General features: G+C 41.4%; 1 protein-coding gene across 1 annotated transcript in view; it reads right to left on the reverse strand.

Annotated features, from left to right (window-relative positions):
• Positions 1 to 354: 354 nt before the first annotated feature.
• ghra (growth hormone receptor a) overlaps positions 355 to 26415 on the reverse strand; it is a 29067-nt gene continuing 3006 nt past the window's right edge. The window contains exons 2-10 of the mRNA XM_030104040.1: positions 21013 to 21122; positions 6652 to 6781; positions 6217 to 6386; positions 5547 to 5725; positions 4796 to 4949; positions 4559 to 4649; positions 4389 to 4458; positions 3651 to 3886; positions 355 to 3560 (exon numbers count right to left, since the gene is read on the reverse strand). Coding sequence (XP_029959900.1) covers positions 2801 to 3560; positions 3651 to 3886; positions 4389 to 4458; positions 4559 to 4649; positions 4796 to 4949; positions 5547 to 5725; positions 6217 to 6386; positions 6652 to 6781; positions 21013 to 21118 — 1896 coding nt within the window. The 5' untranslated portion in view covers positions 21119 to 21122 and the 3' untranslated portion in view covers positions 355 to 2800. The remainder of the gene's footprint in view (positions 3561 to 3650; positions 3887 to 4388; positions 4459 to 4558; positions 4650 to 4795; positions 4950 to 5546; positions 5726 to 6216; positions 6387 to 6651; positions 6782 to 21012; positions 21123 to 26415) is intronic.

Consider the following 26415-nt stretch of genomic DNA (forward strand, 5'->3'; position numbering starts at 1 on the left):
AAAGCTGTCATTTTATGGCTCTATCTTTGTAGCTTTGTCTCTGCCTTTGTCAAAGGATTGTCCATACAAAATATACCTACTCTGTGTGAGGCATTAGCCTGCATTTCCCCAAAATGAGTCCAAAACAACACAATGCCGAGGCTCGCCCTGTTTCTTCTGTATTGTAAAGTGTGTGTTGCCTGCAATGAGATGATGTTCTCATTTAGAGGCCAGCTTGATGTTATGAAATAACAATGCCCATGATTCAATCATGGACTCTATAATAAAAACATTATAATAAAAAAAAAAAAAAAGAAAAAAAAAGTATTGTGTTGTATCACAAACCATGCAGTAGCCGGTTGATGCAGCTTTTTCTTTTTTTTTTACACAGTATGCCATGCTGTCGTGTGTGTGACAGGCATGTTGTCAAGTCTTTGCAATAATATTCTTAGAATAAAACACACGTGACGAACCAAACACACAGTAATAGGACAAATATTTAAAATTTTACATTTGAAATCAAACAATGATCATTTTAAACTATGTGCTAATGCTGCTAAACAATTAAGCCTGCTTCTTCCCTAAAAAAATGCCCTAAATGTGGCTATTTTACAAAAGTGGACAGAAACACAATATCATGCCCTATTATGCACATATTCACCATTCTGTTTATTTTATTTTTAAAATTTTTTAATGTTTCTCTTAAGAATCAGATGTACACTCAACACAGATCAATGTAAATGTATGAGTAGCTTTATTTTATAGCACAAATTGGAACTAAATGTTAATACTTGCACTGACCACTAAAAAAAAAAGTTTTGGTCTGTGTTCAGTTCGATAAGAAATATTTACTTAAAAGAAAATAACTTTCAGCTCATCATGTTATGAGAAGGCAATATTAAGGCTTTTTTTTTTTTTATTAAATGTGTTCATGTGTGCATGCATGCGTGTTACTGTGTCAATCCTTGTGCATATTTTAGTGTTAAATCTGTGCACACAGAAGATTCCATTACTCTTTGTACACACAGCAGAACCTGTTTCTACTTAGCAATACATAAATGATCCATTTCTATTCACGTAAGTATAGTACCGCAGCACGGAAAAGGCAAGCCAATAACACTGTCATAGGCACATGTAGTTCGCACAATGTACTTGGCAAGTAAGACGTATAAAGTGTAAGCTGATTCCATCGATTACACTACTTTCACAGTCTTTCAGCTTAATCCAGTTACTGTCCCTGCAATATCATTACTGTATGTGGAAAGCCAAGCCCCCACGGAGAAAGCTCAATGTCATTGGTACAACGTGTAATAATGAAGCTTAATGTAATTTTATGAGCCAAATGAGACACAACAGTCCTGAGACCACCTCCAAGATGATTTTTGTGGCTTGTCGCTGGTATATCTACCAAAGTCAGAAAGATTTCCAAGTTGACCCAACTCATTTAGTGTTTATAACGCGGCGTTGCGCCACACCGTGGTGTGTTAAGTCACCCAGAGAAGCAGCTGGAAGAAGAGTTCATACAACACTGGCTGAAGTTCTTGGTAATTACAGAGTGGTGTTCATGATAAAGTACCTTTTACCCATTGGACCACTGCAGCTACTCACTAAAACAACACAGTCGGAGCCAAGTGAGGGATCACATAGCGACTCAACGCTGCCACCCAGTGTGCTCGAGAGGCATGACTTCCATTTCACACAGTGCCCTTTAAAGCTTCAGGTTTCTGAGCAGATTGTGGGTGAGAGCGAAGGCTAAATGTGGCCGCTGATAAAGGATGGAACATCTTATTTATCTGAATACCGTGATGTGTGCATGATTCCCTTTCTGTCTCCTAAATCAACCCTATTTAAGTACCCTTCAGCAAGGCACTTGCCGGTGCTACACGTTCGACTGAGCGGCTCGCAGCCGTGAGTAAAGGACTTCCTCCTCTTACTCCAGGAGTCACATTTCAGTGGTTAAATCAACTTTACGTTCGCAGTGATGATGAGAAAAAGAGGCTATAATTTAATGAACTGAAGGTTTCAATCTAAATTGTTTGATTATTTTGCTGTGATCCACAGTTTGTTTTTCCCTTTTATCCATCTTTACTTTATGATGTCCTTCATTTTCCAGAGTGCCTTTCAACATTACCAACATGGGAAAAAAAACAGAGTAATGTTAATATCCTTAGGGACTCTTCTCCATGTGATTTATTCAAAGTTTGGCCATTTATTTATCAAAAATATGAAATGCTTTAGTTGAGACATTGAGGCCAGGAATGCAAGTTAAATCTGCATAGCTATGTTTAACACCGTGTTCTGCTTTTTTTTTTTCTTCTTTTGTAAAAAAATATATCTCTGCAGAAGAACTAATACAAAATGACGAAGTGAGTAAGATAAGAATCTCAAGAATCTTAAAGTAGCATGACTATAGTGTGCTCATCTTCCCCTCAATGATCTTCGACATCGCTCTGCAAGATTAGGACTCTGACCGTGTCAACCAGTCAGAGATGCAATGCAAAGGTCAGCACTGACACGAAGCTGCTTTCTTTCTTTTTTGACTCATTACAGTCAGGCATGGATGCACGGATGTAGACAAAAAGAGCAAACTGGATGTTTAGTTTGTGACGTTTACATCTCGCAACCTGTGCATCACATGAATTGATAAAGCAGAAGCTGCTCATTTCAGCATCCCGTGGAAACAGATCCTTGTACACACTCGCCCACCCAGAGTGCTGTGTCTTTATTTTTTTGGTTTCCAGCAGGAATCAGGTAGTGTGACTGCAGGGGATTTATTGATTAATCGGCCCCATATATAAAAGATTGAGTGTCATTGTCATTTTCACGGGGAGAGGTTCCCCAGCAGGTCTGGGGTGATATAACCTACGGGCATGGGGGATTTCAGAGGGTGCTGTGGCATGCAGGGAGGGGGCGACTGGTGGGGAGGCGGATTCAGGAGCAGACTATGGCTGTCCAGCTCCTGCACAACTGTGTAGTCTGCAACAGGGGCAAAGAACTGGGATTCTGGAGAGTCGGGAAGAATGTAGGGTGACTGATTTTCCTCTGCTGTGGCTGCAGGCCTGGCCTCCGCCGGCTGAGGGTGTATAGTTTGGTATCCCTCTCCAGGCACGTGGGAGCTCGGCGGAGTGCTGATCGGCTGGATGTTACTCTCTGTGGTGTAGCCGCTTCCCTCTGGATCCACTACTACCAACTGAAACTGCAGCTCTTTCTGCTTCCTCTCTCTCGTGTCGTTGTCGTCTTCACCCCCTTTTCCCTTCTTTTGCGCTTTTTCCTCCGTATTCGCGGCGCTTTCTTGTATTTTAAGCTGCTGGCCCGGAGACAACACCACACCCCCGGATGGCATGACGTTGCTAACCTGAGCATAAAAATCTGTGTTGACCCAAGTCTGCTGCGCTCCACCGTGGGCTTGGACAAAAGCCCCTTCGCCTCTCTCCGTGGCTGGGGCCGCTTCGACAAAATCGATGGAGCCTTCTTCGTCTTCTGCTTGGCCCGGCAGAAGGGTGGCCATCAGAATTAGTGAGGCTTGTTCAGACAGGGCCGGGTCATAACAGCTGGCCAGGCCTGAGTCTTCGTCAGGGTAGCTGGCAGAGAAAGAAGGGCAAAAATCAAGAAATGAAGATTTCTTTTTTTTTTTTTTTTGCACGTGATTAAAATAATCTCGTCATCCTCACCTGACAGCTTTAGAACAGCCTTTGTTCGAGTGATGGCTCACGGGCTGGGGCAGGCTGAGAAGCCTCTGTGTGTCCGATCCCTGGTTATCTTCTTTCTCCCCACCGTCTGCATCCTCCGCATCCACCTCGATAAACTCCACCCACGGCTCATCTTGGTAGAAATCCGGGGCGTAATGGGGGAGGCCGCCGACCCCTCCGCCACTCAGGATGAAATTCAACTCGTCTAGCTTTCCCTTCTATGTACACACACAAGTATACACACACACACACACACACACACAAAATGTGCAGATGGAGAAAGTAATGTAACACTGTAAATGTAATGTAATAACACAAAAACACAAATTTACTTTGAACAAATAAATTAAATCCAACAGCTAAAAATCCTATTCACTGTATTTCACCTTTGTCTTGTTACAAAAGAGCTGTGGTTGTAATTATTCCTTTGCTGTTTTTTTTCAAGGATCAATCATTTGTTTTTGCTAATAAAGCTCTTGAATGCACCACCTGACAATAAAACACCCACAGTATCGAACCAAACTCCCCCATCACGTTGCCTTCAGTTGTCATCCTGTCATTGTCTATTTATTATTTATGGATTTTGTACAAATCGTTACACAGTTGGATGGGCTGTCTGCAGTGAGCTAGCCGCATTCATGATTTCATTCTGCATTAACATTTCCATCCATCCATTCATACATTCAATAATAACACAATCAGAATTCCCGCTGAATGTACCTTGAGCAGCTCAGAATCGATGCCTTTTATTTTGGGCGCAGGAACTGGAGGCAACATTGCCATCATTAATCTGTAAAGATATGAGAGCATGATGTAAGTAACGTGCTGTCCGTCTGTGTTTGGGCTGATTTGACACTTGCAGAGAAAATAAACTCTGTGGCTGTTCATACCTCTGCTGCTGAGAGATGACGACCAGCAAGATCAATATGAGGATGCTCACAATCCCAAAAATAAGAACGAGCGTGAGCGAGGCTGAGGATTCTGAAAAGAAAAAATCAAATTTTCATCATTAAGAAGAAAACCACAGAATGGGCTTTGTTCTGGTTCTGCCCTAAAATAACAAGTCAGACATTTTATTTTTAATTCATTCATTTAAAAGAACAAACCCGTCCACATCGTTTGCTTACCTAAGGGCACGATCTCCTCCATCTGAACGAAGATCGACTCGCTGAACTCGCCAAACTTAGTGAAGCCCGGCATCTTTGAGCGAATGTGAACTTCATACTCCTTTCCAATATGCAGACCGTAGATCGTCTGCCTCGTATGCGGCTGAATCTCCAACTGAAATTTATGGCCACAAAATGAAGATAAATGAGTAAAACTGAAAACAGCAACAACATCAACACAGCTCCAGTGTCCAAGGAGCCCATGCTTATTTTTGGAGCGTGTAACTGTGACCTTTTTGAAGGTACCATTGTGGAGGTATTTCAGATACACTTGACAGGGAACACGCGATCATAATGGAGGGGTCTAAAACAGTTTCCAAGGCTAAAGTCGTCAAACTGGCTTGCCAAGTTGTAATGAATATGAGCCTGTACGAGGTCCCATGGCCTCTGACCTACAGATCCCTCCCTTCGCTTCCTTCAGAGAGACGGTGTTATCTCAGAGGGCCTTGCTCTGGATTGCCAACAAAGCTATACTGAATTTTAGCCACAAGACTTCATGGGGGAGGGGAAAGGAAACTTGAAACTCTCCCTCTGTGACCTACCTAAAATTTGCTATTCTGAGCATGCATGAGTGTTTTAATTTGCGGGAGCCTTGCTTAAACATGTGCAAAATGTGATCTTGCAAACTTTTTGAAGTGGGATTTATATATGTCGGCTGATTATGTGCTTAGGGTTAAAGACTTCTGAGTTGAAATCGAAACGCAGAACTCACCGCTTCCCAGTTTGTGGTGTTTTTCTCTCTGTACTGCATCTCATATTCAACCCGCATCCAGCCCAACGGGACATCTGCGGAGGGTGGGGGCTCCCAGTTGACCATGACATCATAACTTAGCCCAGAAGGGCTTAAATTCAACAGGGTCCAGTTTAGGGAGACCGGCGGATCGGGGCGAACTGTCAAGAAAAAGCAATGGTTCAGAACAGAAAACAACACAAAATGATTATCAGTCGTCATATTCAAGAAAACAGGTTAGAATATCAGAAAGCATGTGACAGCGCTATGTGATACCACCACAGCTATCAGCAGCCTTCTCGATAAGGACAGACAGAAATCAAACGAGTTATCATGTGAACACTGCATGTCATATTTTCTGTGAAACTGATGATCATGTGCCATTTACCAGTTTAGCTGATATTCAAAAACAAGTGCAGTTTCCTGGAAATGTTCGGCACGGGGGGCTATCATCCTATCAATACCAATTTATCAGTACTCCACATTCTGAATAATAATAACAATAACAGAAAATGTCTGAATGCATTTATCAAGAAATCTGTCACAATCGGTCATTATTAGAAAGGCTGAATGTGAAGATCAGAATATGTTTATTTCATTTATCTTAGCTTACTTTTGAAATATAATGTAAGTACAAATCTTGGCTACCAACCAATGTTCTCCACAACGAAGCAGTCGTCTTCATTGAAATAGGTGACGTTGTCTTGACTGCGAAGCTGCACGCAGTAGGTGATCCAAATAGATGTGTAATTTTGGTCAAAAAAGCACTCTCTGGTTGAATAGTTATACTCTGGACACTCCCTCCATTCACTGGTGGGTTTCCTGAAAGAGTAACACAGCAACAAAAGAAGGACAAATCAAAGAAAGCACTCAATATGTTGGTCAACCGGCTGATCACAGAGGTCATATAGACAAGCTGCATGACTTTGAATTTGTTTATTTGATTGAGCAGTCAGGCAAAAAAGAAAAAAAAAAACTATGCTCCTGTAACTCAAGTAATTCTACAGATTCAATCAAAATCATTACGAGGGTAGAAGACGAATAAATTCATCAATTCGAAAAAGTTCTCCAATCTGCTTTGACTCACTCTTTCTTCAGGTAGAAGACCCTGAGCGCTCCGGGGGAGGACAGATTGTGGAAAGTGCCTGGACTCCACCTACAGCGGAATGTCGCCTGGTCCCTTGAAGAGCAGTCTATGAAGTGAGGCCCGGCGGGAGCTGAAAGACAGCGAGACACAGGGTTAAGGTTGGGGGACACGACGGACAAAGAAACCCGGACTGCATTAAGCTGATCAATCAACCTTCGCTAACCACTTTCAACCCTGCAGGGATTTAGATTTTTTTTTGCTTCTACAATACTGAGAAAAACCAATTCCAATTACGGCCCATTCCTTCTGGAACTATGACCTCTGCAGATCGACAGGGTGACCTTCTCACAGCAGATCCAAGTGGGCTGACTGCAGCTTAATGTAAACCTCAAGGGGTGAGAGGCACATGGTGTAGGACAAAACAACTCAAGTTCAACAGCCTGAGAAAAACAGAAAGGCTTAAAAAGAATAACTAGGCCATGAGCTTAGGACATTTTTATACATCACACCAAAAACATGCCTATTATACATACATACGAATTCTTTTATTGTATGGGAAATTACATTTAGAATACTGCACCAACAAAAGCTGATAAATGAGTCTGGTTACTTGCTGATTGACTTTTTTCCAACATGTTATACTGCATATACAGTTAACCCATAAATCGACGTCATATATTTTCACCGGCAGGGGTTCTGACCTATACATATCTGATGAAAACCATGAATTATGCAGCACTGCTCACACATGCTGGCAGGATATCGGACGAGCTCGCGGTGTGAACATCAAACGTTGGTCTCTGTTGCGTGTGAAATAGTAAAAAGATGGGCGTACAAGTAAAGAAAACAATGTATTTGACAATACAGTTGCGTTTCATGAGATTTTAATCACTGGGACTTTAAAAACCTATTGATGACACACATTTGGCGCAAATCTTTCCCCTTTGCCCCACAATGAAGTACTGACGCAGCTATTTCCACATCTCCCTTGGCACCCTGTCACCCCTCATCATCGGTCACTCCCCTCTCCCGCTGGAGATCAGTTTCTCATCGAGCACAGAGTGTTAGAGTTTGGTGCAACCATAAATAAGCAGCTGAAGGTACCATTGATTTCTGCCCGACCCACGGTCTCCCCAGTTCCCTCTTCTCACTGGCTGCGTTGTAAATCACAGCCAGACCCAGAACATAAACATGATTCAGAACACAAGGCAAAGCTGAGAGCGTAACATATTCTTAACATAGTTTAGGAACACAATACAAAATGATATCCACATAGATTCACGATATTTTGCTTACTTAAATAGTTTAAACTAGGCAGGAAACACATACAATTAAATTCACCTAAAAATCACAATCACCACAACACTCATTATCGCACAAGAGGATGCTTTGATTACTCTGCTAGGTACATAACGTGCTGCATTCCTACATAGTCGTGCTTTTCCCGCCTTGCCTTCCTTCATTCCCTGCAGTCCGTCATGGTTCCCAGAGGTTTGCTATTTCAGCTAGGCTTCCCTCCCCCATGCAACAAATTCCAGCTGCCACCATCAAAGAGTTTTCTTCAGACACTGAACGCAAGGAGGACTCATGGCTACAAAGGGGACGGGCTGCAGGAATTAAGGCATCACCTTGTTTTAAAGTAACTACCTTTGCAGATTTCATACAGGGCAACGCAGCCACCATTTTTAAAAAATATCTTCCCTGAAAAGTTTAAAATAGAAACAAATGTTGAATTTTCATGTACACTGTCATACTTAAATATTGATAATTCCATAGCTTGCCATGTTGATGTTGAAATTCTGTGACAAGTTTTAAATATAGAATTACAGCACAGCTTTTGGTTAAGTTGAGGGGAACAAAATACAAAGGCTGTTGTCTCCGTGTTGAGGGTTAAAGGTAATGTTATTCTTAAAAAAGGTCTGTTTGCATTTTTTTTTCAGCCATACTCTGAAGTGTGCCAAAGGTGAAAGGCTGTGCAGCCACTCCCAAAAGGACTCGTGTTCTTTTCCCCAGTGTCTCTTTTTTCACAACAATGTCATTTTAACAGGACAGAAATAGCCAAAAGGAATTGTTCAAGTTGTAACTGGCATGCCAGCTAAGACGCAATGTCACGATAGATAAACGCTCGTGGCCTGCCAATTTTTCTTGCAGGGCTGTGCTCACTGTTTTGCACATGTAGCAATATATAACCAGCACAGAGTTTCAGTGATGGGAAGGTATATCCTGCCTGTGCCTGTCAGGTGCCATTTAGTGATTGGCAGTTGAAAGCCTCTGGCTGGAAGGAAAAAAGTAATTTTGCGTGCACACACACACACACACACACACACACACACACACACACACACACACACACACACACACACACACACACACACACACACACACACACACACACACACACACACACACACACACACACACACACACACACACACACACACACACACACACACACACACACACACACACACACACACACACACACACACACACACACACACACACACACACACACACACACACACGTATGTGCAGTATGTATGCGTGTGTGTGTGTAGTTCATGTATCTGTCCTTGTGCAAAGGCTGAGACTGATGAATAGCACCGTCTTCATCAGTCTATACAGTTAAGCTGTTCTCTGCTTCCATGTCAGTTTTAACCTTTAACATTTAAAATCCACTGAAAGGGCTAGAAAAAAGAAAAAAAAAAACAAGCTTTCTGGCCCTGGGCTTTCTCACCAGCTGGCAAACAGAACTAAATGTGGCAAGAATGCTGTAAGCAGGGTTTATCAGTTACAATATTGTGAAAGATTCGCCCGTAATGAGGAGTAAAATGAGGCTGCGGCGTTCTGAATTACCGCCTTTTCCAGCTCATTTACAGATTGAAGTTAGTGTTGAGGTCATTCACGCCTCACAAAGCTGCTAAATGGGCAGATGAAATGTGAGGGGGAGGAAAAGACACAGCAAAAGCCTGAGTGAATTCAACTCGGCGTACAAATACAGTCCAAGGATTCGACTATAGATCTTCCTTAATGAAAAGTAGATATTTTTAAATGGAAATAGGAGCACTGCATTCATGTTGATCTGTTTTAAATGCAGGACAAGCAAACCCAGTTTCGAACTGTAGGACAATGTTGATCTTCTGAAACTGGTTCTGCCAGAAAAAAGTTCACAAGCGCTGAAGGTGATTCATTGTGTCGAAGTGATCGTTCAGAGAGACGTTCCTCAGAATTCCACGCTGCGCGCAAATGAACTCTGAGAAACACAGGAACACAATGTAGTACAGATTTAAAGCGGCTTGACCTCTTTACAGTGACGCTGACTGCACAGTGGCGGAGTGGTGAGAGATCTTTTGACTGAGCTGGGCCTTTCTGTGCAGAGTTTACAGAACCCCCACCATTGTGTGGATTTTCTCTATGAACTCTGGTTTCCTCCTAACTTCAAAAACGTGTTTGAAACTAAATTTGTCATAGGTGTGTGCACGATTGTCTGTCTCCCTGTGTTTTCCTTACGGTGGACTTGCTGGACTAGACCATGAAACTCCATTGAAATCTTATCTAGTGTATGTAAGGTATGAACCAGAGAGACTGTGGTGAACTGACAGATTTCCAGTGTTTTTGTGGCATTTTTTTCTCCATCAGCTCAGATTGCCTGGAAGCTCGACAGAGAAATTAATAAAAAAGTACCGGATGTAAGAATTAATCATTAAAATTGCAGGAAGAGTTGAGCTGAGCCAAAGTTACAGGTCAATCAGCAAACTGAAATCTGTTGTTTTGTTTTTTTTTTTTCATTTTGTTTTGTTTGTTATTTTTGCAGCCTACTCCAAGTCTCCGAAAAATACATGATCTCTGCCTCTGGTCTCCTAAACCTCACCACCGAGCCACAGTCCAGGATCTCCTCCATCTTCCAGCAGAAGATTCTGGACATCGTCAGGAAGGTGAAGGCCGTCTCCATCCGGCCTGGTCAACAAACATGCCCACTCGTAAAGTTCCTCTTATCGCCACAATCAATCAGTCCCTCCAGTCCAGTTCTCTTCCATCCCGACTGAAAAATTCCATCATCCAATCTCTTCTGACAAAAGAGTTCTGTGGATGTCAAGAGGGGTCAGAATATATTATATCCTTGAAGACCAGGTTTTTTCAGTTATCTTTTGAGAGAGTGAGGTTTGAATGATCGGTAAACAGATTTAGCCACTGAGACAGTTAACGATATTATATTTATAGTGAAGGTCAATGATCTGAATAAAAAAGCTTTTCAACAATGAGGCAACTGTTTGGCAAACGGGGACGCTGATGCCGAGTTTCTCCAAGATCCTGCACATGACCTTCGACCAGAAGGGTTGGGTGTGTTTACAAAGTCAAGATGCGTGGAAATAACGATCAACAGGTGTGGGACGGTGAAAACAGTTTTCGGTTGGACTAAAGGCCATGCGGTGTAGTTTGTGACGTGTGTTCCGAGTAGGATTCTATGCGGGATGAATTATGTTTCAGAATTGCAGATCATGAAAACAGTGCTGCTGGAATCTGATAGGAGGTTTTTCAATCCATTCATCTGTAGGTATTGATATGTTGCTGTCATTAAAGGCCAGCATTTTGTTTAGTTGTGAAAGAGTTTTATGGGGTTGAATGATTTAATTTTACCAGAGGGAGAAAATGTGGATGTTGAGATGTTTATAAATTATACTTTACAATGTTCTCTAATCTGATCTATTCTGTGCAAAATATCAATCAATACTTAGGTGTGTCAGGTCTTAGATTAATTTTAAGACTTTTTATACGGCAATAATTTCTTATGTATCGAATTGTGTCACACTGCATCGTACCGTAACACACCATACCGTACTCTTTCATATCGAGGTACGTATGGCATCACAACTTGCATAATAATACTCAGCCCGAATCTAACTGCTCCAGTTTGATTTCTTCACAGTTTCCCAAACTGAGATTTCCCAACTGACATTGATTTGCTGAAAATGTGTTTGGATCCAGAGAGGCAATTTTACATTTGTGTAAAATTTAAAACAATTTGTCCCATATTTGCTTCTCAGTACAACAGTACATCAGCAAATTTGGCAACATTTTACTTTGGAACTGCATGTACAGTTTATACACATTTACCAGCACAGTTATTGAGTTTTTGTTAGTAGTTCTTATCTGTACTTCCACAGAACAACATATAATACGCAAATTGCTGTTTAAAAAAAAAAAAAAAAAAAAAAACTTTTAGCACCCTTTCCAGGCACTCACTATGACTGACGACTGAGCTCTAATAAGCTTTAACACAGTGTGCACAGATGTTGAACAGCTTCACTCTTTGTGGTTGAATAAAAAAAGCAAAATTATGTGACACTCAAAGTGGATTACCACTTTATTTCAGAAAGGAATAAAGGAAGGTATAAAAGTAAAACATCAACATAGCTACACCGGCTTTAAGAAAACAGGATTTGACCAGGTTCAAAGATGTTTCACTGTTTATACAAAAGATTTCACCTGTTTTGGAGGTTTTATAGGTACAATTAGGTATAACATAGGTATAACATGATGTGATTGATTTGCTCCTCACAGCAATATCACCCACTGTTTGATTTCAGGTTTTATGGCTGTTATGGCTGGTTTGCAGGCTCTCTGTGTGTGGTGTGTACTCAAGTAATCTTCTTTCCTTCCCCAGTCTAAATAGGCTACATGTATTTGGTCATTTGGAATCACTAACTTAACAAAACTTTGAATGTGTGTGGATTTCCGTCTCTCTGGGTTTGCGCTGCGATTGAAAAGTGATCTATCAGTGGTGTATCCTGACTTTTGGCAAATATCAACTGGGACTTGCTTTAGTTTCACTTCAACTTTAGTTTGATAAAGTGGGTGTAAAAGATAGATCACTGATCTGGACTGAATCCTCAGAAACGGGATAAAGTGTGAAATGAGACTTTTTAGATGGTATCTATGTTCCAGTCTATGCAGATTTGGTTTATTGCTGTAATTAAACAGTACTGACTCATTTTCCATGTCTGAGGCCAGCGGGCACTGATTTGAACACTAACCTCACTTGTATTTGTGCTCCTGCTCCCTGCTGACTCCTGACTGTCACCACAGCACTGCTGCCAGATATTTGCTTCTTGCAGCTCTGTCAGCCTGAGTGTGTGTATTTCTGTTATCCAGATGGAGAAACTGGCAGCACACACTGACACTGTGCTAAGAGTAAGAGTCACTACGCACATGCCAAGTCCTACATTAACACACACACACACACACACACACACACACACACTGGAAGATGTATAAGGGCACATGTTGCAGATGAAAAGGATAAATAAACAGGCAAGTGGCAAAACATGAATTTCATTAAAATCATTTTACTCTGAAAAATTTCACAATCTGAAGGAAAAAAAAACATCAGTTAATAGGTAGGCTAACTGTGCAAAGTAATGATATAAATATTGAATTAGGATGCACGACACTAGAAGGACATCTGATGGTGTTGCTGGTGTTCTTGATCATTTTTCTGCTTTGAATTCATTCTTGTAAATAACAGACAGATTGTTTCTGTTATTCACAAGTTCTCTGATCACATTTTCCTCACTGGTTTCTGCCCTTTTCACGACCGTCACTGTCATTTCTAGTATAACTAGTTATGCTCTGCACCTGCCGGCAGTAAAGGGATGTTGGACAAAGCTGAGACTCTTGGATCAGCTTGCTTCATGTTGTTTCACCACTTGCTTTTAACCAGTTTCTGTCTTCCGGGGCCCGTGCTTTTAAAACAAAGACACAAAACAAGGAATGAAGGGGTCAGACACTGAGTTAGGGACCCTGTGGCATTTGACCGAGCCAGAAAGGAAAAACAAGTGGGCCAGAAGAGAACGGGAGAAAGGTGAGAGACTGCAACAAGATACAAACCAGGGAATGTAAACAGGTGATATAAATAACTGCCGGCGCGCACGAGCCGCTTCACATGTAAGCGCACGGACGCACACAAATACATATGCACTAAGCTTACACCTTCAAAACAAAAACCGACAAAGAAAATCAAAGTGCCATTGTTCTAATTGCTAGAATGCATCCTGCTTTTCCTCCCAGAAACACAACAGGACATATGGCTTTTTCGTCTCCTTTTAAGTTTGGACGGTCTGGAGCTCAGTTCATCTGATCCTCATGATTCCCAACAATGTTTATAGCTTTGAAGTCTATCTGACACAGTCTGGTGTGTTTAACCATGCAGTGACCCTGTCAGCTTATTCTGATCCCAGCATTTTATTAGCTCGAACTAATGAAGTTAATCTCTTCTAATGCCGTTACAACCCACAGAACTGGCTTAGTTAGAGCATATCACGTCCAAGTGGGAGTAAATATATATGAACGTTGAGCATCTGGATTATAGTCTGGAGCGCCGAGACCTGGACAGACTTGAGATTTCAGCAGACTGTAACAGGCTGGAGACAAAGAAATGTTGCATTTAGCTGCTGTATGTGTGCTGCCAGTGTGTGTGTATGTCCTCACACTGCGGTATGAGATCTCTGGTTAAATTATGAGTCAACTCCCTCTGTAGCCGTTTGTTACAAGTGACACTCCAACCAAATGAATCAAAACGAGGCTGCATCTATTATGTAACGTCTGCCTACACCGAATTCCTGCAGAGAACTGCAATCCTGACATCATGCTTGCAAAAGCTGCTCTCCAAACAGCTCATAGCCCTTATTAAATAAACAACTGTTTCTTCGATCAGGCTTATTCAAGTGAGTTTCACCCGTATGCTGATCGGTTTTTGCAGCAGCGCTTTAATTGAGACATCATGTGACCTATCAGTCACACTCATACGTGCATGCATGCAGTCACACACTGACACACACACACACACACACACACATACTTGCCTCATTACAGACTGCCCGCTGCGTTAATGCTTTATTTTTAAAGTTTTATTGCTTGTTTTTAAAGCACGCCGCGGCCTTTCGTAAATGTTCATTATTGACCTGCTCAGCCCTCACACACTCCACAGCTGTTGCTCTCGAGCATGTATGTGGTGGCTTAGAGCTCTCCAATACTTTATTCTGAATTTTTATTCTATTTTAGTCAGTTTATTAAAAAGTCGTCTTTGTAGCCACAGTTTCTGGATTTGCTTCATTAGTTGTTGTTATGCTGTGATCCTATAATGTGTCACAAAATCAAAATGTAAAACAATGGAGGAGCTCGTTTTCAATCTCAATTCATTGAAATCAGTGAATTTTGTTCGCATTTTGTCATACATCGCCTGAAATAGTTTGGCTTTTTTTGTTTATTCTTTATCATTTTTGCTAGTTGAACAAGAAGAACTAAAACTACAGTGTTAAAAAAAACATTCTAATATTATATGAAATCTAAGGTTTTTACCTTTCCTCACATTATTTTGACAATCAAATATCTGATGCTGTGTCTGGAAATAATCAACAAAATAGTTACATTTTTACCGATATTTTGATTCTAATAGATTTGTAAATTTAGGGCATCATACTTTAACTTTACACTTTAACATTACACACTAAGAGTACCTTCCAAATGTAAGAAGAGTTGATAAAAGAGCTACACACACGTAACACAGAAAATGGAAAATTCTGAATATGTGGGGTTGCCAGAAGGCCATAGGTTTGAGTTCAGATTGCTGCAACAAAAAATATAACACACAACTGTAATTTAACGCATTTCCTTATGTTGGGCTTGGAGGCCTCTCTGTGTGGAATTTGGATGATTGTCCAGTGTGTGTGTGGGGTTTTTCTTTGTATGGGTACTTTGGTTTCCTTGTACTGTCCAAAAACATGCATTTCAGGCTAACTGGCGATTCTAAATTGGCTGTAGTGGCAGTGTGTGTGCGACTACGTGTCTCTCTGTTTGCCACATGGACTGCTGATCTACCCAGTGTGTATCCGGCCTTCAGCCACAGCTAAGACAGATCCCAGCAATCCGTGACCCTGAATTGGATAGAGCAGTATAGAAGATGGGCGGATAGATGGCTGCGCTGACTATTTAAAGCTTTTCGCGTGTGTAACAAACACCCCAGTCATCAAATGTTTGTGGCTGAAATTACGTTTGAATTACGCAAGGTGAACTCAGTGTTTCACACTTCACTAAAAAAAATTGATTAACGACATATAGACAAATAGTCTAATCAAACAGTCAAAGCAAATTATTCATGATTATTTACTCAATGCATTTGTTTTGTATTCTATAGTTTATGTTGCAAACACCAGGACCTCTGAATTTGGTCTTGTCTTGATTTTTAATACTTTTTCAGCGGTCCAGCAGTTTGGCTGCTGAAAACCTTCTTTTCTATCAAAATTGCAGCTGTTAAACTGAGGTAATGTTTCCAATGCAGATCCATTTGCTGTTGATTCATTTTTGCATTTCTGCATCAATCTTTCCATTGCACATAATTTCAAGAAACGTGTGTTCTCCCCAGCTCCCACCATCTGCAGTATGCACGTCTTTCGCCTGCTTTTCACATCTCCAGCATTGTGTTTAACTTCAGGCGAAGTATCCCACATGAGGCCCCAACTTCGCCGCTCACACCCACCGCTCGTCTTCCAGGCAGATGTAGCCGTAGCGCGCGCGTGTGTGTGTGTGTGTGTGTGTGTGTGTGTGTACAAGGCGGGCAGACCCAGCCTCTGCACGGTTACCACTGGTTACCACCTCTGTGGCCAAGAACACAGCCCGGCTCCACTGGATCAATCTCTGCGCTTGAGGAGCGAGTCCTCCTGAGACCCACAGGGCAGGAGAGGAAAAAAAAAAAAAAAAAAAACGTATGTGTGTGTGTTCACGCCAGGAGAGATAGAGTCAAACACTGCCTATAACCACTCTGGTAAGCCTTTAACTATACGGGAGCATCGCTTAACATCTACTCTCGGCTTGTTCTGTGGCTGGCCTCACAACAGACATAAAAATGCGGCGGAAACACAAGTCAAAGAAGCTTTTCTGAGCAAAAACAGAACGGTTTTGAGCAACCTCGAAAGCACAACACTGAAGAATGCTCAATCACTCGACACAATGGAAACACTTTCTGGAACATACTAAATGTGTTTGAAGAGTTTTTCTTTTTAAATATACTAAAGAAGGAAGATTGTAAGTGTGGAGCCAGGTGTCATGGCTGTAGGTTGAACAGGGGTGAGCTTGAGAAAGGCACAAGCTGCATGTGTTTGCTTATGCTATCGCTGGCCGCGCCGTGTTTACAGATGTCTTAACGGTTGTTGAGGAAGACCAGAGCCGCATTACCACAACGCCGGCTGGAGACCATTTTCACATTTGAAGGAAGGTAGACGAGCTGAAATGTTTGGCGGATCGACCTCACCTGGGTTATCAGCAGCTTGTCTGAAAACCTTATCAGATGGGTAAATTAAATCCAGAGAGACAGAGACGTTCGCTGCAGTCTGTTTGCAAATACAAAGTCAAAAAGCCTGAGGGCAGAGACATACAGCTCAAAACTTGGCATGTTTGCACAAAGTAATTAACTGCACACACCCTTATGTTTGACATGCAAGTATTTACAGGCTTCTTAAGATGGAACAAGAGGTAGCTGCAATGAAATCAGCTTTATATGCAACAATGAAGGGATAACTTTGACATAAATGTGTGCAGACATTCTTTTTAACATATCTTGTAAGTAATTCAGACACATGGCGTTTGCACTTTATGAAATGTGTGCTGTAGGATGTTATCAGGATCCTTTAAAATATGAGTAAATAGCAGCAACAATGCCCTGCTTCCTCTCCGCTCCCTCCTCCATCATGTGCTCTTTTGAAAACCTCAAACAAAAGAAACGGTATCAAAGCAGCGACAAAAGCATGACTGATGTATTCCCAAAGGAAAATAATGAGAATAATTACTTCGGGATGCCAACGTGCTCTTTAACCATGATCACTTAATCCAAATGACAATGTTTGCAGTGCGTCCGTCCAGATTAACCTCACACCCTGTATGTGTCGAACACTTTGTGACACTGGATCATCTGAGAAGGTGTTCTTTTCGTGGGAAAATGGAAGGATTAAAAAAAAAAAAAAAAGATCTCACGAGACATGCAAAGAAATGGTTCATCAAAGTTCTCTCTTTTTGGAGACACAGATTGTTCCAAACTCCCTCTGGCTCGGCAAGATAGATCTTGAATGTCTTGATCAACCTCACAAGTTTTACAGGTCTGGAAAGAGCACTTAAAATTTATACTGAAGTACAGCTACTGTTACATTTTGCAAATACTACAATTACTAGCAAAATTAACATTCACGATTCTCGTCTATGGTTTTCAAAGCCGGACTCTCAATGCAAACCATGAACGCTGCATCCAGGCTTTGAAATCAAATGCTACCAAAAGATTTTGAAAAAAAAAAAAAAAAATCAGTCCCAGGAACTGTTGAGCCAATAATCGTGTTCATCATGAAATCATCACGAGAAAGTGATAACAAGAACATTTTCTATGCACCATAAAGTGATGCAAGTTGTGGTGTTTTGGAGCAAATCAATTGCCACATCTCTTGACACAAGATTTCACAACAGAGTTGATTCAAGTGACTGTTGAAGGAAGGAGAGGAAAGAGCCAGGTTAGGAAACAGCGGGCATCGGGAGAAAGAACATTAGAGCAAGCCTCGTGACAATCTGTTCGGGTTCAAATAAGATAGAGCAACTTGGAAATGTCTAATTGTTCCTTTGACAACCTCGTCTTGTCAAAGTTGTCAAGCTTTTTGTTACTTTATTCCACTTCATTTACCTGTCTTTAAATTTGAAAATAAAGAAGTACATCAGTGTACACAATGGTAAACAAATGTACCAGGAAATCTCACCGCAGGGAGAATAAACTATGAGTTATAAAAACGCAGATTAAGATTTACAATGTGGGCATAGTGACTAAGTCATAAAAACAGATTACGAGGTCTGATTTTTACTTCACTATGAATAACATAGCATCCCTGTAAAGAAAAGTGTCCACACATACACGGAAATTACAGTCTTGTGAGTATTTGCAATCCAGTGCCACCACTCCTGGTATTTTATAAGGAAACAGTTGAAAAAAAAAAAAAAAAATGCACCAACTGATTTGTGTCACAAATGACTGTGTAGCCAGCTGCTGAAGCCTTGATACACTGATCTCTGCACACTGCTGCTCAGAAAACTGCAAATTTGCAAAAAGCTACAATAAGCTAAAATCAAGACCAGTTTCATTGAGTGAGTCCACAACATCAGCCAATCATCGTCAAATTCCCCCACAGAGAAAGCGCACCACAGGAAACATGGAAGGAACTGGGTTCGATCTAAACTTGGCAGAAGAGGACGAGATGAGTTTGCATTCTCCAATAGATTCCACTGCTATATTTCCAGCTGTTTTTTTTTTCTTTTTTCACTAAACCCACACAAAGAACAAAGGAAGTGTAATGGTTAAGTGCCAAGCTATTTCCCTATTTCCCTGTCAGACAATATGGCAGATCTACTCGTGAAACAATGGCTTTGATTCTGCCAATAAGTCTGCATAAAATATCCTTCCTCAAGGAGCAATGTATATTATTTTTACACTCAGCGCTGAAGGTCACATCCTAAATCGGGACAGTGAGTGCTGCACATCATCAAATGTCAGCTGTATCAAATATGTTGCGGATGTTTAAGTCGCAAAAATGATGAAGATAAATTGGCCAATGCTGTCAGCTGCACTATTAATAACTTAAACCACATTCAGGCCACCTAATAGCTTTCAAAGTCCATGCTGACACGATGATCTGCACCATTAAAGAAAGGCGCTGTAAATTGACAATTGATGTTCATGTGATCGGCGTTCATGCAGTTATGAGGGCCACAATGGAGCCAAAATTCCCCGGGAGTGTTCTGCAGGTAACGAGCGTCCTTTCCACTCTGGAAACAGGTGCAGGAGCGGCCAGACAGAGATGGTTTAGAGCTTCCACCGCGCTCGGTCTCATGCCGTCTGGCTCAGCTCTTACAGGCAGTGAGCAGATGCTCCTAAGAATACACCAGCAGGACGGCGGCTCGCCAAAATGTACGTTCAAGGACAGCTTTTATCACGTTTCCACCTGCTCTCGGTGTCATTAGGTGCACACACGTTGAAGTAGACCAAGATAAAGGCTGGACAAGTTCAAGGAAAATAAAAATGAAAGACAGAAAAAAAAAACTGTTGTATAATCTTGGAAAAAAAAAAGACATTTAATATTTTTTCGCTTGATAAATGACACACGCAATCCGTTGCTTATTCCAATACAAACTGATTAGTTCCTGATGAACGTAAATTCACTGTTTCAGTGGTGTTTATTTGGTGAGTTAATCCAAGGACGTGGTAAAGGTTAGGTAATCAAAACTTTTCACAACAGCTCTAACCAAAACCAAACTCACAAAAACAAAGTAAAATAAAAACAAAAAAATTCAGCTTGAATTTTCCAGCAGTTCACTTTGAAGGAGAGACGCAGGCAGATGCCTGAAATCCACAGTCCATTAACTTCTCTTTGGAGTAAGTCATGGTGGAGCAGGTCCATGAACAATAAAAACTTTTAAAAGAAAATGGCTGCAGATCCATCTTCCAGACACAACCCAAACACAACTCTGGAACGCAGACGCTGAACCCACCGAACAACAGACAGTAACATTTCTCTCTTAAAGAGTAAAAGGCGTGTTTTGACCAAGACAACAGCACCGATCCATTCATTGGAGTTGGTGTTTCTGGAGATTCCCTCCGTCATGCGCCGTCTGCTCACAGGTAGCTCAGACTCAAAGTAAACAAGACTTTTGCAGGCCAAGGCTACAATATAAAATAACAACTTCTAATTCCAGTTGGGCTATGTTAGTGTTTTTTTTTTTTGTTTTTTTTTTTAACCAGTTTCTTATGCTGCAGAAATTATGTAATAAAACACAGTGTTCTTGATTTTAAAATTTGCGATCTTGGCTTTCACTTTGGCGTTAAGTATAAGTACTAAATTATCCCAAACTCGGGGCCTGTTTTCTAGTCCTCAGCATTCTTTCACCCAATTATTTCAAATGGTTCAGTGACAGCTGGATTAGCTGGCTGAACATCCTGCGTCGTCCTGTCCCTGGACTTTGACAGAGACAACCCGGCCGTTTATTTACCCTGGATCTATTGATCACTAACCTGTTTAACAAGCCAAATCAGGAAAGTGCGACGTTTGCTCAACAGTGAACCCTTCCACATGTATATTCAAGCAAACGGCATTCTGCAACTGGTGTCTGACATAAGACCAGATAACAAGTGTCAACAGCGCGTTGCGCGCAAAACCTGCATTGCGCGTTAATATTTCACAACGTGCATGTAAACAGTCTGATAAACTGTCTGGACAGTGATTAGGCGTCACCCCATGTTCTCCTCCCTGGTACAGCAGCAAAAATGTGACTTTAACCTACCCGTTGATGCGTCGTCCCCGTCAATGAGAAATGCAGTGGATGTCCACATCAGGGCGAGAGTAACGAGAAGCAGCAGAGGACTGGAGGAGGGCAGCCACACAGCCATGGTGCTGGGGGGACACAGAGGGGAGAATGAGAGCGGGACAGAGGCGGCCTAATCATCATAACCTGGAGAACTCCATGACATATCCATGTAAAACCAAAAAAAAAAAAAAAAAAACACCCACTTGCCCCACTACCTGTTTGTCTCTGTCTTTCTGACCGGTGAGCGGATGTTAGTCTGCCATTTATTTGCAGCTGGTGAACATGAAACCTCCGATAAGACATGGTGTGTTTATTCATGCCAGTTTGCCGATGCAGCATTTCGGAGTGAGGGAATTATGCGTCTGCTTGAACTTGATTGAACCACTTTCTGCATTATTTAAAACAACTTCACCAAAAGCTCTGATTTAAAAAAAAAAAAGATAGTGCAGACAAAAAAAAAAACAAATACACAATTTTATTCAAACTGTGAGACATGCAAATATTCAACAAGATACTTTTTTGAAAAAGAAGGAACAGGATCTGAGGGACGAGAGGAGAAACCACAGACAGATGAGGCCTTCAATGCAAAAATGATAATTATGCAGTCCATTTGATTTGATCAGCGTGGTTATTGTAAGACTGAGGTGACGAGCAGTTCAATTTTGGGCCATTTCAAGAATCTGGAATTGTGAAAAATGAAATCCCACAGAGGAGAAATTTACAACCTATATATGGGAGCTGAAGAGGCTGCAACAAAGATAGCAGATGAAAGTGGTTTGTGGGGAGGGGGGAGTAGTATTAATAATAAGATTTAGAGGGAAATATCGACAGCAGGTAATAATGTAGTTAATACGTCCGTAAAACATCAACAAAGCTAATATGGTGATGTGGAAATTACAAGATGATGAGCTACAGAGGATGACACCAAAACTACGAATGTATAAAAGACGAGGATGTAATTGTGAGGAAACAATTCAATTATAGTAATTTAGATTTGGTTCCAATGAGGACGGATTCTGGTTTTCCCCTGATTATTTTCGGGCAGTTTGAAGTGTACCCGTGCTTTCTTTCAGATAGGCAAGTGTTGAGGGAAGAGACAGCAGTAAAAGCTTTTTTGATATTGGCAGGCTTTCCAGCAATTTGACATTTATTACTAAGAAGGACTGTTCCAGCTCAAAATAATTTACCAAACAGCAATTTATTATGTTTGCTTGGGAGCAGTTGGATAAAGCAGTATGGAGTATGAACGGGTAAGTCTGCTTAACTTTATAGCTTATGAATTATTAGAATAAAAGGTACAGCATCTCAAAATATTTGAGTATTTTATAGTTTTCCCTCTATTTTTCAACCAAATTGCAAAATCGCTGCTATAATACCTCTAAATCATACATTTTTCAGAAGTGTCATTTACAAGTAACAAATAATATTAGGAGTCCTGACGAACACTGCATGTGGTAACAGTAAACAGCAGTGACATGTCATCGCGATTCCAATTAACACTGCAAACAATGTTTATTGACAGTCCCAATTGATAAGAGGTAACGCAAGGATGCCTGGTAAGTTTGACATTCATCCTCCTATTTGCTCACTTTTTGGTCTCAACTGGCTGAGGAGAGAAATACGACTGCGTGCCTGATAATCTGCATCTGGTGTGAGGCTGGCTGGCTGCAGAAAGCAGATCTGCTCCTCTGCATCTGGAAACTGTGTTGATGAGATTGATGAGGGTGAACAAAAACTGTGTAGCTGCAGACCATAAAATAAAAAGCGCGCAATAAAAAAAAAAGTGAGCACAGAAAAAGAGGGCTGAGTTGGTCTGAAATATATTTCACTGAGCTTCTCACCTCAGGTAACCTCCTGCACACTGAATGTGTTCTCTTAATGCCCGGTCTGAACAAATCCAGCAATTACTGCTGATTTTTTAGCCAAATCCACTTGAACTCAATGAGTGACATATTAAATGTTCAAAAACCTTTAAAAAAAAAAAAGTTTAAATCCTGCGGGTCAATAAGCTTTTGTTGACGGACAAGTTTCCCCAGTTAAGACCTCTAAATATAGGCTAAACTTCCAGTCCGCACCCTTGGCTATTTACAGCTGTGTCTCCACAAGTTTGCTGAGCAGCCAACAACCCTAAACGTGGAGGTTATGTTTCTGCCTGCAATTTCCCCCAGTTCTCGTGCCGGCTCTCCGGCAATTTGCAAAACGGAGGACTTCTCCAAATCTCTCCTTTCTTTGTCCTTCGGTTTCCAGGTTTTGAGGTTGAGTGAAACGAGGGATTATGTGAGGACACGACTGTTTCCATGCTTACACCGACAATTACTGAGGAACCAATCATGTGGCCACCTCAGGCAGATTTTCGACAAAGCCTGGATAACCTGACATGCCAGATGGTTTGTTAAACAGAACTAGCTGTAAAACGTCGACTTTGGAAGCCGCGTGGAAAAGAGCAGGCAAAACACTTTCACAAACTTGGCAGGTGACAGAGCAAATTGTGTTTCACCGAGAGGCAAATGCAACCGGTCTGATTAATTGACCACATGATGTTTTAGAAAACAGCTGAACAAGAGTTTTCAGCTCAGAGAATGATTCTTGTCATCCTAATGGGAAAAACGTGTGAACTAAAAGCAATGTAATTAGTATTGAGCAACTATCTGATCAGCCTGATAGCGCTGCCTCCATGGTTTAGCCAAAAAAATAGCTTGGAGCTTGACAAGTTAATCTGGAAAAAAATACAGCCTCTTCAAAGATGAAAGTATAGACTGAGAAAATCAAGACCTGATGACAAGTAAAATGTCTCTGCAAAGCCATTAGTCTCTATGTCACTGTGCCAATTAAACAAACGCCAATAACTTCAGAAAGGAAGAAAAAAAAGAAAGAAAAACTGAGAACTTAAGCACCAGCATGTAAAAACATGAAAGGACACATTTATAAAATTCAGGTTTGTCACAGTGAAACAAAACTCCCTGTTGTAGTGAGCAATGAAATTTTCCTTCAGTATAAATGCCCAGTGTGTGTGTGTGTGAGAGAGAGAGAGAGAGAGAGAGTGTGTGTGTGTGTGTGTGTGTGTGGACGAATTCCAACTGTCCAGGGGCCATACAAGGCCAAGTTATACAATACAAGAATTCATTGCAGAGAGCTGTCAAGCAGCAGGCTCATCTGGTCTCACTAAAATGCCGCTCATACAATTATACTCATTTTCTGCACTTGAATTTATTCTTCAAATCGCCTCAGACTTCCTCCACTTTCTCCAGTGCCGGTAATCTTTACGATTAATCAATCTATCAATCAACCATTGCCTGTTCTGGTTCCACCTCAAACAAGCAATGCTTATTTAACGAAAGAATAAGTTCAAGACGCTGTTTTCTCTGGCCAGTGTCTTATCTTTCTCAGTCTGATCGTTGAAGGAAAAGCACAAGAGGTCCAAACAGCCAGTCGAGTCCACCATGTGGCCTCATGTTAATCCGACTATAAGTCCCACCCATTTTTCATGTGAAAGCGTCTGTGAAAGCCCTGGCAAAGGCTAATTCTTCATTCCCATCTCTTGCATGTTTGTCCCTTATTTCTTTCCCCCTCTTGGCCAATTACAGGCTGTCAGAGTCGCAGGAAGAGCTTGTCTCAGCCAATCAGAAAAGAGGGAGGCTCAGCCTGAGCCTTCTGGGGTCCCTTGGTAAACATTTAGTCCAAGCTCATGTGGTCGACCCTCCTCCCACTACCTCTGCCCTAAAACACACACACTCATACACACGCATCTTGAGTTGGCACCCCACTGCCAACACCATGCTTGCTCTGAGTTTCCTCAAATTTGTATTAATCATCTGTGTTTGCTCAAAAACAGCTAACAAGGGAGGAGGAGGAAGTTATCAACTGAGCGGTGGTGTGAGGGTGAAGCTAAAGGAAAGAAAAAGGTTAGAGGTGAGAGGTCACTGTTAGTAATTCTTGAGAGCAGAAGGAAAGCAGTTAAGTTTATTTGTTTGGGAATATCCACAATAACAGAAGGATGGTTATTAGGATATTGCCTGCAATGATCAGACAATATCTCTCTGCACTAAGCCATCTATCTACCTATACACCTACACGTATTTGGATATTTGGAGGTTATCTTGTTTGTGAGTTGATAACGTTGCCCAAGTAAGAGACATGTCAAAGTAAACTGAATCAGGTCGACTGGACATGGTCATATGTCTTGATTCAGTTTGCTTTGAGGCGTCAGTGATTGTTTGTGTTTTCCCTGAGATGGATTAAAGGTATCCCCTGCATCAGTCCACACTTTGCTGGAACGCACTCCAACACACATGAACTGGATGAAGAGGTATAGAAGATGGATGTATGGCTGGAAACCAACATATCCTGTGACAATCACTTGTAGATTTTTCAGAAATACAACAGAAACCATGATGGAATCTGTGAGAGCTCGCATCATTCTTCACAGTCCTTCATCAAATACGACTCAAATCATTTTCAGCCGATGCTGTTCACACTGGGACACTTTTTCCATTTAACTTAGCTGCGTTTGTGAAGTTTTCCTGCTATATGCAGCCTCATTCACATCTCCAGATCAATAGTAACATATGACTGTCACGGACCGAGGTGAACCCAACTGCAGACTCACACCGAAGGATGAGTACAACAAGGTTTATTGAGAGACCAAGGGCAGAATTGTCCACAAATAAAAACTGGAACTGAGTCAAGCCAAAAACAGATTCTATAAATCAGGTGATCAGGAACACAAGCAGAGCTATCCAAAGGGACAACTCCAGAGATGGGTAATCCAGAAAGGTAAAAAACACAAGATGCAGGATGACAGAGACTCAAGGAATACCGGCGATCGAACACAGGAACATGAGGGAAGAGGGCTTGTATACACTGGGAAGGAGGAGAAGAAGAGGGACAATTGGACAATTGGACAATAGAAAGATTCAAGGAGAGAGGTGAGGTGAGGTGAGGGAACCAGGGCGAGACGAGGACACAGGAGAACACAGGGAAGCAGAGACAGTCCTGGCAATAGCCTCAGATAAAAACAAGAAGGGCTTCAGTTGCCTTGATGACTTCCTTCATTCTTTCATTTTCTTCATGGTCTTTTGTTCCTTTCTTTCATCGCTCTCTCTTTAAATATACTGGAGTATTTATCACAACAAATACCCTGATGCTCAAAGCTTTTACTGAAATCCCAGGTCTTAACTGTGCACAATAAATCACTTTACAACTCCTACATAACTACATCTTAACTTTTTTCAGGGACAGCAAGACAAATAAGCAAACAAAGGCAATCAACTATAATCAAAGCAATTAACCCTGAATGGATGCCAGTGTGATACAGTACCTCACAAAGTGGCTTTAAAGAGTAAACTCATTAAAAGAACACTGTAGCTGTTGGCTTGCGAA

Source organism: Salarias fasciatus, chromosome 12, assembly GCF_902148845.1.
Source record: "Salarias fasciatus chromosome 12, fSalaFa1.1, whole genome shotgun sequence".
NCBI lineage: Eukaryota > Metazoa > Chordata > Actinopteri > Blenniiformes > Blenniidae > Salarias > Salarias fasciatus.